General features: G+C 38.5%; 1 protein-coding gene across 1 annotated transcript; it reads right to left on the bottom strand.

Moving 5' to 3' along the window:
- Positions 1-1,754: 1,754 nt before the first annotated feature.
- LOC109421499 (uroporphyrinogen-III synthase-like) lies at positions 1,755-3,230 on the bottom strand. Its single transcript, XM_019695991.4, has one exon. The coding sequence runs from the start codon at positions 3,085-3,087 to the stop codon at positions 2,329-2,331; it is 759 nt and encodes a 252-aa protein (XP_019551536.3). The 5' UTR covers positions 3,088-3,230; the 3' UTR covers positions 1,755-2,328.
- Positions 3,231-15,865: the final 12,635 nt, after the last annotated feature.

Below are 15,865 nucleotides of genomic sequence, written 5' to 3'. Positions count from 1 at the left end.
CCAATGATGCACACATAACAGGTTGACAAACATTAAAAATTTTAGATTTTTCTATGCGCTCTATGAAAATTTATAGCTTGTTGAACTTTTTTGTGAGAGAAAAAAAAGTTGCCTATCCCAAACATTTTGGTCATCCCCTGTATATTCCTTTAAACATAAACCATTTGTTGTATTGTTCCTGGTACATCCTTGCCGAAATTTCCCTACGGACAGTTTATATACTCATTTACTCATCTCAGAGCATAATCTTGTAGAAATGCCCTGAGGGTATTACAAGATTATACACTTGCTTATTTATTTGTAGAGGAAATCACATCCACAAACATATGTACGGGCTTATAAAGAAAGACGTGTTGTTCGTACTACGGTGTTCTTTATTATGACATAATACAGTTTTTGAAACGGCAAGGCCTACTACACATAAAAGGGCACTGCTTTTCGTTAATGCCTGGCTTAGAAGTGCAATTTCTTGAAAAATTCTGGGAGGAATCTATGGAAGAATTCTGGAAGATTCTTTCTGAGTAACTACATGGAGGATACCCTGGAGAAATGTTTGAATGAATCCCTGAGGGAATTATTGTAAGTATTACTGACAAAATCCCTGGGTAAGTTTCTGAAGAAACTGATGGGAAACCAATCTCTAGAAAATTTTTAGGCAACTCCTTGAAGACATTCCAGGAGGAATCATTGGAGAAACTTCTGATGCAATCGCTAAAGAAATTTCAGAAGTAGATCCAAGGAGAAATCGTAGGCTGATCCCTAAAACAATCGTTGGAGAAAACCTTCGAAGCTTTTCCGGGGGAATCCCTGAAAGAATCCATTGAAAAAATAATGGAATAATCCCCGACTTAATTTCCAAACATCCCTGAAAAAAATCCCAGAGGAATCTGTAGAGGGTTTCCTGTGGAACGCCATGGAAGAATAAAGAGGTATCTGAGGATGTATTCCTGAAGAAATCGCAGAACGCATATCTGAAGGAATTTCTTGCGGGAACTAGGGTGGTATTCTGGAAGGAATTCATAGATGTAGGGCAAACGTATTATGTGGTCTTTACTCAACCCCTGATAAATTCCTGCTTTCTGTGATGTCCATAAGAGAAGCAGAGGTCTCTGTTATAATAGGTATTCAAACAAACATCCTTTCTCATCCCCAGCTGTCGCAAGGACATGGCCAGGACAGCTCTCAATCGCAACGCCTGTGATTTACCAATTCGCCTAATTCGCCAGTAATTCCTTCTACAGTTTCTCTTGAAATTGTTTCAAGTGATCAATAAAAAAACCTTTTCAGGAATGCTACCAGATTTTTTCCTGGAATTTTTTTCTGATTTTTTTTTATCTTTATTGACATGGCACTTTTCGTTAATGCAGACAAAAAACTAACCTCCATAAACTATTTCCGAAGCAATTTCTAGCGAAGGATCGTTCGAAATATCTCTCTAACCGTGCTTGAATTTTCTAGTAAATATTTAATCGAATTTCATAAGGCATTCTTCTAAAATCATTACCCCATCACATTTGTCCAGACAAAAAGAAAAAGTCTAGATAATTTCTAAAACAGCTAATATGTAAATTATGTGCAATTTTGAGGCGTTCTATAATGCCTATGCCAAACACCTTCAAAATAGAGGCATATTATGATTACTAAAACCCCTGAAGTTTGGAAATAAGCATTATACAGTTTCTAGTGCTATTCTAAACTACAACAGATACATTTACTACAAACAACGCTAAGCGAAAAAAATAAAATAAACGATATATTTCTAGTCAACGATTCATATTTATTTTCATCAATTTGTGGTTAACAACTTACTATCTTCAGAGAAAAAAAAACTAGGTTAATGGATAAAATGGCTTCTAAAAATAGGAAAAATATCACTCAACTGTAAAACATTATGCGATTGACTTGGAACAGAGTTAAGCGTAGAAGAGAACACTCGCTATCAAAGAACCATAAATATATAATTGAAATCACTAACAGTTAGTATGGTTGTTCAAACTAATCACAATCACAATAGTTCACAACTTTCAACAACGATTATTTCGCAGACATTGTGCTGCGATTATTCCTTCAATATCTTCAATGCGTAACAAGTTGTAGTTCTAGGTTAGACGGTTCGTAGTTAGGGTGACATCAATGGAGTTGCTCTGCTTTCTAAAACACTTAAGAACTATTCATTTAAACCACCATTCTGTGCTTTCCTCTGTTCGATTGCTGTTCTGATTTCACAATCGCCTAATTTGACTCGGTAACACTGAGGTTAACAACTGTTTCGAATAATTTTTATTCCCCCTCTGTCCCACCCCTCGCTACAAACTAATCAACACTCGGCTAGGTATCTAGTAAAGCACTAACAACATACTCGGGCGAGGGCTTCTCCGCCGTACGGTGCACCGAGTAGCCCTTGTTCTCGATGGCCTTCTTGGTGCTGGGTCCGATGGCCACGATCCGACAGGCGGTGATGTCCAGTTTGTGCCGCTCCAAGATGCTGGAACAGTAGTTGATTCCCGAAGGGCTGAAGAACAGCAAGTATTCCGGTCGGACGGCGTCCTCGCGGAACAGGTCCACCAGGCTGCGTTCCAGATCCCTGTGCGGTACCGTTTCGTATACTTCGACGCAATCCAGCGAGTACCCATACTCGGACAGTTTGTTCTGGAGAACGTCCTGCTTGAGATTACCGCAGGGGAACAAAAATGGAAGATTAACGGTTTTGTTGTACAGGTCAGTTTTGATGAAATCCGCCAAGTTGCTGGCATTGCCGGAGTGTTGCCCTTTGGTGTCCAAGTCAAGAGTACGCTGAATAAGTTCAGAACTGGTTTCACCCACGGAGTAGTTTTCCAGCGGTTTCCAATCGTCTTTTAGACGAGCCCCTTCCAGAGCATCCCGAACGGCCGTGATGGCCCGCGGACTGGTAAAGATTAGGCCGGAATATTTGTACGGGGACAGCAGGCGATCCCTCAGAATGTCCAGATTCTTGAAGGAAAAATCCAATGTTGGCACAAAAATGGGTTCGAAGCCGTGTTTCCGCAGCAGAGCCGGATAGGCTTCACTGTTGTCGCTCTCCGACTTGAGGATGACTACTTTTTTCATAATTTATTAGGATTAAGGTATAAATTTGTATAAATTTTAAGTTGTGATTGATCGGAGCACTTTGACTGGTATCGATGTTTTCTGTTTTTGTTTTGTTGTTTATCTTCAATTTTGTACGAAAGAGGTGAGGCGATTATTTTGTCAGTTGTTTGAATGGTTTGGTGTGACGTTTTCCCACAGCAATGCACAGCATGCTGACACAGCCGAATGAGAGTTCGTATAATGATAACCATTAGGAGTATCGTTGGGCAAACAGAAGCATAGAAAAATTGCCTGAGTTTTAGAGCTGGTCTCACAGAATAATTGATTACAGTTAATCGAAATTTCGATTAATCCAGCGAACAGATACTTCATGCGAATCACCTTCACATAAATAATATTTTATTCGCATTACTGACACAAGCAATCGTCAATTTGTTTCTCACCTCCTTTGCAGTGCATTAAGTTTTTGATTATTAGTTTCTCTTATGTTGTTCTCTCTCTCACGCTCTCCCATCGCTCGTCGTCAGTTGACGACGTGTTTCACTTGCTGCTTATTTGGAAATGAAAGTTTATTCGGCTTCACGTCCAGATGGCAGCACTGTACGCAAATAACGCGGGAAGTATGAGAAAGAGCATGTTTGCTTCCACGCTGGTGCCTATCATATCACACTATAGCAGCGTACGTTTGGTCCCATCAGCTAACAAAACGAATTTCAAAGTGCATATATGAACTATAGTTAACTATAGTTCTAGCCAATAATGATTTCTAATTAATTTATCGTACATATGCACAAATCGAGACATAATAATGCGTGAAATTATAAAAATAAAATGTAAAGCTCAGTTACTCTGATAGAATTGAATATTGCGTTGCGTTGTAACGGAGTAATTCGTAGATTGTATATTGAAACGCCCTTGGGATTTGCCATACAAAAGTTTAATGAAAAATCTGTATCCCATACAAAAATAAAATAGCCTCTCTTGTTAATAAATCTGTATTTCATTAAAAGCGAAATCTGAAAGGATGCTCAAAAATTTGTATATATGGCATTCCTGTTCCTGGGATTTTCAGGGGGTACCTGTACTCTGCAGTCTCAGGGGCATTGCAGGTGAACTCGGGGAGTTTCAGATGATATCTGAGCCACTTCCGAAGTAACAATTCAAAACCATTAATGCCGACAGTTGAACAAGTGGTGAACAAGCATTGCAAACGGTTAAAATCTAGGTTAAAATAGAACTTTTACTGTTAATTTATTAACTACTCTCTAACAGAAATTTAAAGAAAGTTTTTTAAGAATTATGGTAAACAGCATAATCCAGAGGTTCCCAAACTTTTTGCTATCACGGCGCCCTTTGACATTTCCAAAAATGTCGCGGCGCACCAAAGTTTTTAACATTTTTTTTAAATTTTAGGCAACTTTCACTTTACAGTGTGCAAGACAAAACCGTGAAACATTTCTCTAATATCATGTTTTATGAATTCAATATTTGCAAAACTAACTATTTTTTAAATTAATTCCTCAAAGATCACACTTATTTTTTTTTTTCGCTGGATCTCGGCCATTTTTCTTGCATTTTACGGAGATTGGCACCGCCGAGCGCTCAGCAAACTTGTTTTTCAACGAGATCTCAGCAATCATGTTGTTGGTTTGCTGAGGTTCAGAAAATGTTTTGCCGAAATTCAGCTGTCATACGTCATTTTTTACCGAGATTCAGTATGAATGTTTGCTGAGAATCAGCGGTGCCGGCGTTTGCCGAGCTCTTCTTAGTGTGATTGTTTAAATATTTGTAAGATTTCAAAAATCATGTTGATTTCATCATAGAAGTTTTAAAAATAAGAAGAAACTCAGATATACAGGTAAAACAAGGCAATAATTAAAGAATTTATATTAAATGAAAATGACTACACAGAACTTGACCAAAGCTTCAATTTTTTGCGGAAATTGCAAAACAACACTTTTATTTATTTTGGAAAATTTCGGCAAACTGGGACACATAAAGAGATTGTAAGACCTGCCAGGTGGGCTTTGATTGAACTTATTTTCATAAATTTCAACATAACCCTTTAGGCCTGGATTGGCCATATACAACCCCATTGATGAAACCGAACATAACAAACTTATTCGAGTTCAGCGAGGTTGCGGCAGTACTGATGAAACAGTCCGGTTCAAAAAGGTCTAAGCTAGCTCTTCACACTACCAGATCGACAAACCTGCATGCCGCTAAGCTGTTCCGAAGACCTTGTAATTATTCTGAAATAAGAACGTAAATAATGTTCTTGAAATTAAAACTTTGGATAAGTTATAGCAAAATCAAAAGCTGAAGCAATTTAAAAAACTTGAAATTTTAAAATGTGGTTCCAATTGATATGTTTAAAAAGGATACCAGAAATCCTATGGAACAATCGAAGAGTCAGGAAAGATTGAAAAAAAAAATGTGAGCGACACTAGTTTTACTAATAAAAAAATATAGGTGTTCCGCAATACAAATAAAGAGTTTGTTTTTTTTTGTTTCGCCACAAAAGCCAAAATCCTGCGGCGCACGGCGCACCTGGGTAAGGTTCGCGGCGCACCAGGGCGCCGCGGCGCACAGTTTGGGAAGCACTGGCATAATCAATCATTCTATAGAAAAACGATGCCGATTGTCGTGAAACTTGCTGGGTACGTCGTTCATCGGAAGTATTGTGCGCAAACCACAAAATTTTATTCCCACGTTTGGGTTTCCGCGCCGAATACGCAGCGCCAGATTCGGCGACAATTGGGCGACAAAGAGATTTGACAGCAATCACCGGATAGTTGGCAATCCTGTTATTTGACGGTGGCCATCCGTTAGCTGTGGGAGTGGATTGTTGCCATGCAAACAGAGCATTTCGCTAAAAATACATGTGTGTTATGTTATTGTTGCCAAATTTTTCTGTGTTATCGCGTAAGCTTTCGCTGGGAGAAAACGACATATAATTCAGCGAGGTAAGGAAAATTTTCAATGAAAAAAGCAATAATTATACCCGAATATTTTTTTATTTCGTCATTAGGATCAATTTTAAAATAAAGTGGTCCTAAAAATCAAGGTTTCAAAAACAAAACAAACAAAAAATCAAAAAATCATAACTTTTCATAGTTTTGGGACCAGAAGGGGTACCCTGTTTTATATTTATATCAGAAAATTCAGAAAATTTGGCGTAACATATCAAAAAATCAGAAAGGTATGTTTTTTTAGTTTTCGAGATATGATTTTTTTTTGAAAATAAAAGGCCAAGTTTTCCCATACAAAACATTTCCTTAAACTTTATTATATTTTGAATCACACAAAAAACAAGGCATTGGGGGATTTTTCTTTATTACCGAACAGTCTGGGCTGAGGGTCTCCAATTTTCATGAAAATTTCATCAGTGCTAGAGGTCGTGGATATATGATCATATATGGAGTTCAAAAAAAAAAATCCTCAATAGTCCACTGTTCCGGAAATCGCTGGATGAAATTTGACGATTTTCCAAAACTTTCTAAAACACCCCAAACTTCAAAAAATCATATCTCAAAAACTATGCATCGTAGAACAAATTCGACAATTAACACCACTGAAAATACATACACAAACTTCTAGGGAGAAGTTTTTGGTGAAATTTTTGAAGGAATTTTCAGAAAACTTCATGAAAGCAGAGAAGGTTTCTTATTTTAGAAGAACAGATCTCTTGAAGTTTTTTGGCTGAATACTTGAACGAAGCAAAGCATGTGGCTTCATAGCCATTCGGCTAGTGTTACCCAGCATCTAGTCACACCGTGTTGAGAAGCGCGGGCTTTATTCCCGCCGTAGTTATCTGGATAAGGTTTTGGCATTGCCATTGGGCGTTTGCATGTAAATCCGTTGTCTAGCATCGTGCTTCCTTCGCTTTCCGAGGCTTAAGGATTTCTGAAGTAGAGATTTTCAATATAAACTCCAATGTATACGATTTCAATTTATTAACAATACCTTAGAAAATTCCAAAACAATTGAAAGCTTCAGTTCTCGATAGGATTCAAAAGCTCCGTGAGAACTATCAACCTGAACTGCCACCAATGATTTATTGAAATTTTAAATTATACTAGAAACTATGCGAACAACTTCCTCACCAAAGAAATTTACCTGCCATAACCCTTAAAGGATGTGGACAACTTTTTTGCATAGTTTTACCTATAGCTTTTAACCCAGTGGGTGGATTTTCAGAACCAAAATGTTTTTATCAAGGGGATTAGTTGTGCTATCATATGCATATATGGAGATTATGTTATGCTAGAACATTTTGGATATAGGTATATCTGCAAATGTAGTGTACACCACTTATTCTTCACTCGATTCTGCGTTTTATTGCTATGTACATGTGATATATTTCAATGAAAATTGCACAATATTCTTTCATTGTTTTGGGGCTTTTAGATAGAAATGTCTTATGTCCTTTTACAGCTGTAACATAGATCTCCAGGTTATCCAAAACGTCCAGAAGTTTTAAACTTTGTCTACTGAATACAAATATGTAGTAGTGTTTACTTTTTAGGGGGCGTCCATAAATGACGTAGCTTTTTTTAAGCGATTTTTATTACCCCCCTCCCCCCTCGTAGCATTTCGTCACAAATTCAGATACCCCCCTCCATAAATGACGTAGCTTGTTAACCCCCCCCCCCCCTCAATTAAATTTTCATGTAAAAAAACTCGAACTTAGCTCTGATTTCAATTTTACCTTGTATGTTAATAGAATATTATGAAAAAACAACAATAGCAAGAAACATTGCCGACTGCCAGGTTCAGATCGTCGATATCAAGACCATAGGTGGAACCAGTAAAGATTATCACAAAAGCTAATAAGTCAATAAACCACCCATCGTTCTGCTTGATGCCGAAGAACAGGAAATTGATGCTCCCATTACCATATAAATTAGCCTAGAAGCTCTTCCGAAGATATTAGTTTGCTCACTAATAAATCTATTAAGAGTATCAAATTGGTTTCATTCCAATAAAATTCATTACGACATTCGAAGGACCCTGCAGGAGTTTCTTCTAATATTCTTACAGCAGTTCATTTTGGAATTCCTTAAGAAGTTTCTTTTGGGATTTCCATTTTTGAGAATGTCTCCCTTTTTAGTTCCTCCAGCACTTCCTTCTGGGATTTCTTCATGATTTTTTTTTGGGATTCCATTAGAGAATTCCTCCTTATTGTATTCCTTCTTGTAGATCACCACAAAACGATAGTAATTATTTTCCCCCTGAGGAAGACACTATCCCCGTGCCGAAACGTCGGGTGAATAAAACAACTCGTTTTTTAAATCCCAAGACTGCGTAGCCGTTAATCGAGAGAGGATCCCTCCAATAATTCATTTCGAAGTTCCTTCTTAGATTCCTCCAAAAGCTCCTTCTGGGATTTCACCAGGAGTTTTTTTCTTAGGTTTTTCTAAAAGTTCATCCATGGTTTCCCTCAGGAGTTCTTTCAAGGTTTCCTTCTCCTCTCTTCCACCAGCAGCTTCTTTGGACATCTCTACAGGGATTTCAACCGGAATTTCTTTTGAGATTCCATCAGAACTTCTTTCTGTGTTTCCTAAAGAAGTTCCTTTCGGGATTCTTCCAGGACTTCCTTCTTGGTTTCCTTCAGGAATTCACTCAGATATTCATTCCACGATCTCGGCAGGTAACTCCTCCGGAATTCATTCAAAACTCTCCCAGGAGTTGCTTCTGGGATTCCTCCAGGTGTTCTTTTTTGGATTCCTTCAGGAATTCCTTCCTGGATTCTTCTGGGATTCCTGGAGGACTTGCTTCTAGGATTTATCCAGGATTTTTTTCCCGGCACTCCTCCAGTAACTTTTTCTGGCATCCCTCCATTCAGTCCATCCAAGATTCCTCCAGGATCTCTGAGAATTCTGCGAGGAATCCCTTTACGGATTCCTCCCATACCTAGTTGCTTCTGGAATTTCTCCAGGATTTTCTTTCTTAGATTTCACCAGGAGCTTTACCCAGATACTCTTCCGTGATTCCCCAAAAGTTATTTTCGGGATTCCTTCAGAAATGCCTTACGGGATTCTCTCAATTATTTCTTCTGTGCTTTCTTCAGATATCAAACCAGGAGTTCCTTCTGAGATTCTTCCAGAAGTTTATTAAAGATTTGTCCGAAAGCTTCATCTAGAATTGCTCCAGGTACTCCTCACAGAGCTTCTTTTGAAATTTCTCTATTTCCTTTCAAGATTGTTCCTGGAGTTCCTACTGAAATTATTCTGGAAGTTCCTTCAGAGATTGCTTCTGAGATTCCTCCAGATCTCTTTGGAATGTTTTCAGAAGTTTTTTTTTTTCTTGGATTCCCTGTAGGAATTCCTGTGGAAATGTTATCCTTCTCCTGTTGGGGAAACCTATAAAGAACACAATGAGAAATTCCTTACAAAGTTGCTAGAGGAGCTCCTTAAGAAATTGTTGGATGAATTTTTCGAGGAAGTCCTGTAGAAACGTAATGCCGTAATGCCAAAAACTTAGAAAACATTTCTTTGCAACCTTAGCGGCATGCAGTGCCTCATAGCATGCAGATTTCTCTTGGTCTTGGGAAGCATTTGAGCGAAATTGATTTTTGTCTGCAGACACAATACATTATTTAAAAAAACACTTTCTCAGATACAGTTGCATCCGATAGTTACATGTCTTATGAAATGAAGCCATTTCCATTATTTGTTATTTACATTTATGTGAATAGAAAGAAAATCACGCATTTTTTTTTGTTTTTTAGATATTGGATAATGATACTTAATACAAGTAAAAATTTTATTAATTATGAAATATTTTTTTCAATAGGCCTAGTAGAAAGCTACGTAGCATATCATAAACCCCTACCCCCCTACCGTCACACTTCGTCACAAAAACACAAACACCCCCCTCCCCCCTAAAAAGCTACGTCATTTATGGACGACCCCTTAAATCACTTGAACTTGATGATTTACATTCAAATATACATTTTGAAACATGAAAAAATGGTAGTCATGACCTGGTGATGTTCTAGGCAACTTAAAATAGCTTTGGAGTTCTGATTGTAAGGCCTTCACATGTAATAGTATATCAAACTAATGTATGAATGTCAGAACTGATTTCATTAGATCCATACATGTAAATCAGAGTATAAAAGACTAACTGCACATCAATGGCGATACCTTAGTCCATCCAAATCATTCTGGAGTTAAGGCCTTTATATTTACACCCGTAATAACGCATCGGATGCATATCAAACTTGGTATAGTGCGTTTTGGTAATCAAAGAGGTCAGTTGAACCATTTGATACTTGCATACACATCATAGAGGCATCCTGGATCATCCGAACTATTCTGAAGTTGAGAAATAAGGTATGAATTTGAAATGGAAGTGCACAAACATCAGAGTTTGCCCATCTGATTCATACACATAAGTCATGGGAGACAAGTTTCCAGAGCATCAGCTAAGATATCTGAGGTCACCTTTCAATATTATGTGATAAGGGCTTCAGATCAACACTCGTAACAAAGCATCCTGCACGTTCAAAACTTGGTGTAGTGTGTTTCAGTATAGATCAGTGATCCTCAGGCCTATTTTTTCAAATGCTTGTATTTTACCTTCTGGATCCATTTGTGAAACGTTAAACACGTTATTCTAGATTATAGGAAACATTGCAAGAAATTCTACAGCAACATAGAGAAATCGGCATCACGTGCGGCCCACGGGCCGCACTTTGCTGATGACTGGTATAGATGATATAATGATACATGATACATAGATGATAAGTTCGACCATATATCATATAACTTAAAGCTTTTCTAGATTATCCAAACCATTCTGAAGCAAAAAAATACGGTTTTCATATGTAATGACCTATCAAGTGCACAAATATCAGCATTTATCATTTTTGATTCAAACATATAATACAAGTCGTGGGAGATAAATTTCCAGCACATCAGCGATATCTGAAGCATCATTTTTTATATTATCTGGCTAAGGCCTCCAGATCAACGCTCGTAACAAAGCATCGGCTACACGTCAAACTCACTATAATGCGTCTTGGTTGTCATAGAAGATCAGTTGATCACGTGATAAATGAATAAACATCTTGGAAGCCTCCCGGATCATCCAAACTATTCAGAAAATGAGACATATGGTTTGCATGAACTCCTTGAGAAATCTTTGGAGGATTCCCGATGAATACTCAGGGAACTCTCGGAGAAATTCCCGTGGAATTCCTGAAGGAATTCTTGAGGAACTCCTGCAGGATTTTTCGAAAGGTTCTTGAAGTAATTCCCGAGGAACTTCTTGAGGAATTCCAGAACAGCTTCTGAAGGAATTTCCAAGAAATTGTCGGAAAACTTGTGAAGAATTTCACGGGAATTCACGGGAACTGATAACACAACTCAAGGGGATTGATAAACTCATTTTGGTTGTGAAAATCCACCCGCTGGGTCAAAAGCTATAGTTTAACTATGCAAAAAAGTGGTCCACATCCTTTAAGGGTTTAAAGAACTTCACAACTCCTTCAGAAGTTCCGTTTATGAGAAAACACTTTAAAATTTTGTGCTATATTTTTTTTTTTTTGCATGGAAAGAGCTCGATGATAACATGTTCGCTCTGTAAGCGAATGGTTATGGGTTCAATTACAGTAGTTTACAGCATTTTTGAACTCGGTATGCTAATGATCATTTTTGGTGTAAAATCATGCCCTGAGTTCGAAAACGCGAATGAAAAAAAAATTACAGTAGAGCGGAAATTTTTTCGACTTTCCATACAAGGTTGATGATTGGAAATCGATTTTTGATCTATTTTTAAGCAACGTCGCTCACATCTCATTCTTCGTAATCAATGCTCCGATTGAGCTGAATTTTTTGCTGTAACTCGCATACATATATGAGGAAGAATTTTTAGATTGTTTTTTTCCTATTGAAAAAAAAAAAATACATTCCTTCACATATTTTTGGAAATTTGGCTAAAATTTAAGGAGATCGTCCCTAAAACTCGTCAATATCTTGAATTTCATCAATCTGACGCAAAACCTGAATTCAGATTATCGAATGGTATTGTATTCAGCTTTTAATTTATGGAAAAAGATTTGAAATTTGGTAAAATTCATATTTTAAAAAGTTGTAAAACTCAAAAACTGCTCTACTTAAAATTTTTTGAAGCACGGTTTGGAAATCAGTGCTAAATTGTACTTCAAAAATTTTGGTGGTTGACAGAAGTTCACGATTTGCGTTTTATTTTGTAAACTAGTGTTATCAATCACGCCAACAGCTACTTTTCGTCAAGCCGACACAAATCGTCGGATGGAACTGACTGCACAATGGGAAAAAGTAGGCGTAAAACGCGAAAAAATTCAATATCTCTGCTTTGAGTTGATGAATTTGAATGAAAGTTTGACACAAACTGCAAACATATCTGTACTTTCAGATAAAGAGGGTGTCATTCGCCGCACAAAGCTGGAAATCAGTGTATTAAGCTCGTTTACCCTTTTCTCTCACACATTTTTGGGAAAATTCTTATCTATGTATTGCTGACTGAAAAAGTTCAGAAGATAGCAGTCAGACAGCGAACCATAAAACCTCTTTTTATGCTGGTTATGTACGTGTACTTTTAATTTATACACCTTTTGCATGCATTAAAAAGAGCAGCTAGGGTATTGGGTTCCCTATTAAGCATGTGGCTCCCATTTTCATCCTACGAAAAACAAAAGATTGAAGCACTGTTTCTTCTGTATTTTATTTTTTATTTTTTGTTAGAAGTGAGCACGCATGAAAATAATAAGAGCGGAATTAATCGGTGCCGTAATCGCTTTTTTTCGAATAGGATGAAATTGGGAGCGTGAGATTGCTGATGGCACAGAAACCCCATTTAGAACCAATATTGTGCATAAGAAAATGTATCAATGACGGAAAGAATGGCAACGGCGGCTAGGGGACGTTTATATGGAAGTGCAAAGGGAGGTTGAAGGAACGTTTTAAGGGGTACAAGATCTTGGGGGCATGTCAAGGGATTCCCAGAGAGTTTCAGAGGGTACCGGGAGGTCTCAGGGGCGTTCAAGTGGGTCTCAGGGGCGTCTCAGAGGGGATTCTGGGGGGCTCCCGAGATTCTCAGGGTCATTTTAGCGGGTCTTATGAGCAATGCAAGGGATCCCAGGCGCGTTTCAAGGGGTTCTAGAAAGTTTGAAGTGCACTCTAGGGGGTCTCTGGGGCACTTCGGGGGCCTCAGCGTTTTAAGGATTTTCAGGAACATTTCAAGCCTTGTCAAGGGGCCTTAGAGGGTCTCAGGGAGATTCCAAGCGGTCTTAAGAGCGTTTCAGGGTTTCCAGGAGAGGTCTCGGAGGCGCTTTCAAAGGGATGCAGGAGAGTTCCTGGAGGTCTCAATGACACTTTAGGGGTTGTCAGAGGCGGTTGAAGGGGTTCTAAGGGTTTTCAAGGGGGGGGGGCTGGACTTGGACATCCCAGAGAATTCCAGTATGTTTCAGGGAGCTTAAGGGCTGTTCATAATCCACATAGACTTTTTGGGGGGAGGGGGGTGGTCTAGCCAAAGTCTACGCTCCATACAAATTTCAATTTTTTTGTATGGACAAAAGTTTACGATGGGGGAGGGGGGGGTCTGAGATGGCCAAATTTTGGTCTACGTGGTTTATTAACAGCCCCTTAAGGCGAAACTGGATCCATTTCCTCACTTTTTGGTTTTTATTTTTTATTGGGCTTCGTGGCCGAGCGGTTAGCGGCGTCAGTCGTTTAGGTGTCTCGTAAGCCTCGGAGTGTGGGTTCGATTCCCGCTCCAGTCGGGGAAAACTTTTCGTCAAACGGAAAATTCTCCACTGGGCCACTGGGTGTTATATGTGTTGTCCGTTGTCGAATGTTTGTACTGTTCAGTCTGTAGAGGCCCGCAAGGTCGAAGACGGTGTAATTGTCTTTTTTTTTTTTTATTAAATAACGAAGCGATATTTTCAAAATCGGTTTTCGTGCACATGTAAAGAATGGTTCAGGGTATCTTCTGAATTTTTTACGCAAGAGAAAATGTTTTTCGTTTTTGCAGAAACCATTTTTGAACAAAATTTCACTAAAAAATGGTTTCTGCAAAAACGAAAAACATTTTCTGCAGCGTAAAAAAAACAGAAGATACCCTGAGACATACTCTACATGTGCCTGAAAACTGATTTTAAAAATATTGCTTCGTTATTTAATAAAAAATCAAAAACTAAAAAAATGAGGAAATGCGTCCAGTTTCGCCTTAAGTGTATCTGAGGGAGCTGAAGAGGCTCTCAGTTTTATTCCAATGCGTTTTAGGTTCATTTTAGGAGGTCTCAGTGATGTTTCAGGGGGTCTCAGAAGCATTCAAAGAGGTCCCTAGGGCGTTTAAAGAGATGCCAGGGGGTCCCAAAGGGATTCCAAGGGATCTCAGGAGTGCTTCAGGACATCTCAGGAGCATCTTAGGGAATCTAAGGGGCATTTCAGGGGTTCCCAGAGGGCATAAGGGACCTGGAAGTCACAGGGATGTTTCTCTCATAGGAGAGGTACCTACAGGTCTCAGGGAGTTTCAGGAGATCTCACGAGATTTCAGGGAGATTCAATACATACTATTGAAACGCCCCTTAAATCCCCGTAACCAATTTAAAGTACCGCACTTAAACTCTTGCGACCCCTACAGAAAAAAAACCCTTGGAACACCTTGAAACGCCCTTGAAAAAACTTGAAATGCTCTGAAACCTCCAAACCACACAGAAAGAAATTCTGAAAACTAAACGTGACGTAAATATTAGAACGTTTAAATTTCCACTTAATTTCATTCGAGTTTACATATAATAATTACTTGCACGAAAGTTTGTAAGCAAGCTCCATACTGCAGATCACCTGTAATTTTACAATCCGATGGAGAATTGTGTTGAAAGCGATGGAGGTCATTTTGTTACAGCGAACTCGTTGTAACAATTTTTAACTGTGCACAAGAGAACGCTTTCGAACTGCCTATAAAACCAGGGCTGAAAATGTCATTTCGACATATCTTAATTCAATCACATCCAGCTCATATTAGAAACTCAACCTGAGAATATGGTATATGAAAAACTTGTGCGGCCAGACCAGCTCTAGTCACGGAAAAGTCGATCCTTTTCTAGTGGAGGCTCGACTGTATCGTTTCAACTATCATTAAAAACGGCTACGCAGTCTTGAAATTAGCAAACGATGTTTATTACTTGCCCAACGTTTCGATACGGGGTTTGTGTCTTCGTCCCCCTGAAGAAGACACAAACCCCGTGTCGAAACGTTGGGCAAGTAATAAACATCGTTTGCTAATTTCAAGACTGCGTAGCCGTTTTTTTAATGATAGTTGAAAAGCCTTCTTCAAAAAATGCCAATGATATTCATGGTCAATATCAATTGGCATTTTTCGATGACATTTACCTTAAATATTCAAAAAAGAGCAGGTTTTCCGTGACTTTCTTGTAGAGCTGGTCGGATCGCACATGTTTTTCATATACCATAATCTCAGAGTGAGCTTCTAAAATGAGCTGGATGTGGCTGAATTTAGACATGTCGAAATTACTTTTTCAGCACTGTCTAAAACCCCATGCAACAGATTTAAAAGGTTTCTGAAACCCCCCCTTAAACGACCCTAAAAAGATCCTGAATTTTCCAAAATCTCATTGAAACCCCCTTGGAATCCCCGTGATTAATTTGAAATATCCCCGAAACCTCCTTCGAAGAATTTTAAAATGCCCCAGAAACTCCCTGAAAGGTACCTGAAAACTCTTCAAAATGCCCCTTAAAGCACTCGGGATGGTTTTGAAACATTCATGAAACTCTCTGAAATG

Source organism: Aedes albopictus, chromosome 2 (genome assembly GCF_035046485.1).
Source record: "Aedes albopictus strain Foshan chromosome 2, AalbF5, whole genome shotgun sequence".
In the NCBI taxonomy this organism is placed as follows: Eukaryota; Metazoa; Arthropoda; class Insecta; order Diptera; family Culicidae; genus Aedes; species Aedes albopictus.
The sequence above is the reverse complement of the archived record's forward strand: the minus strand, read 5'-3'. Positions and strand labels throughout refer to the sequence as shown.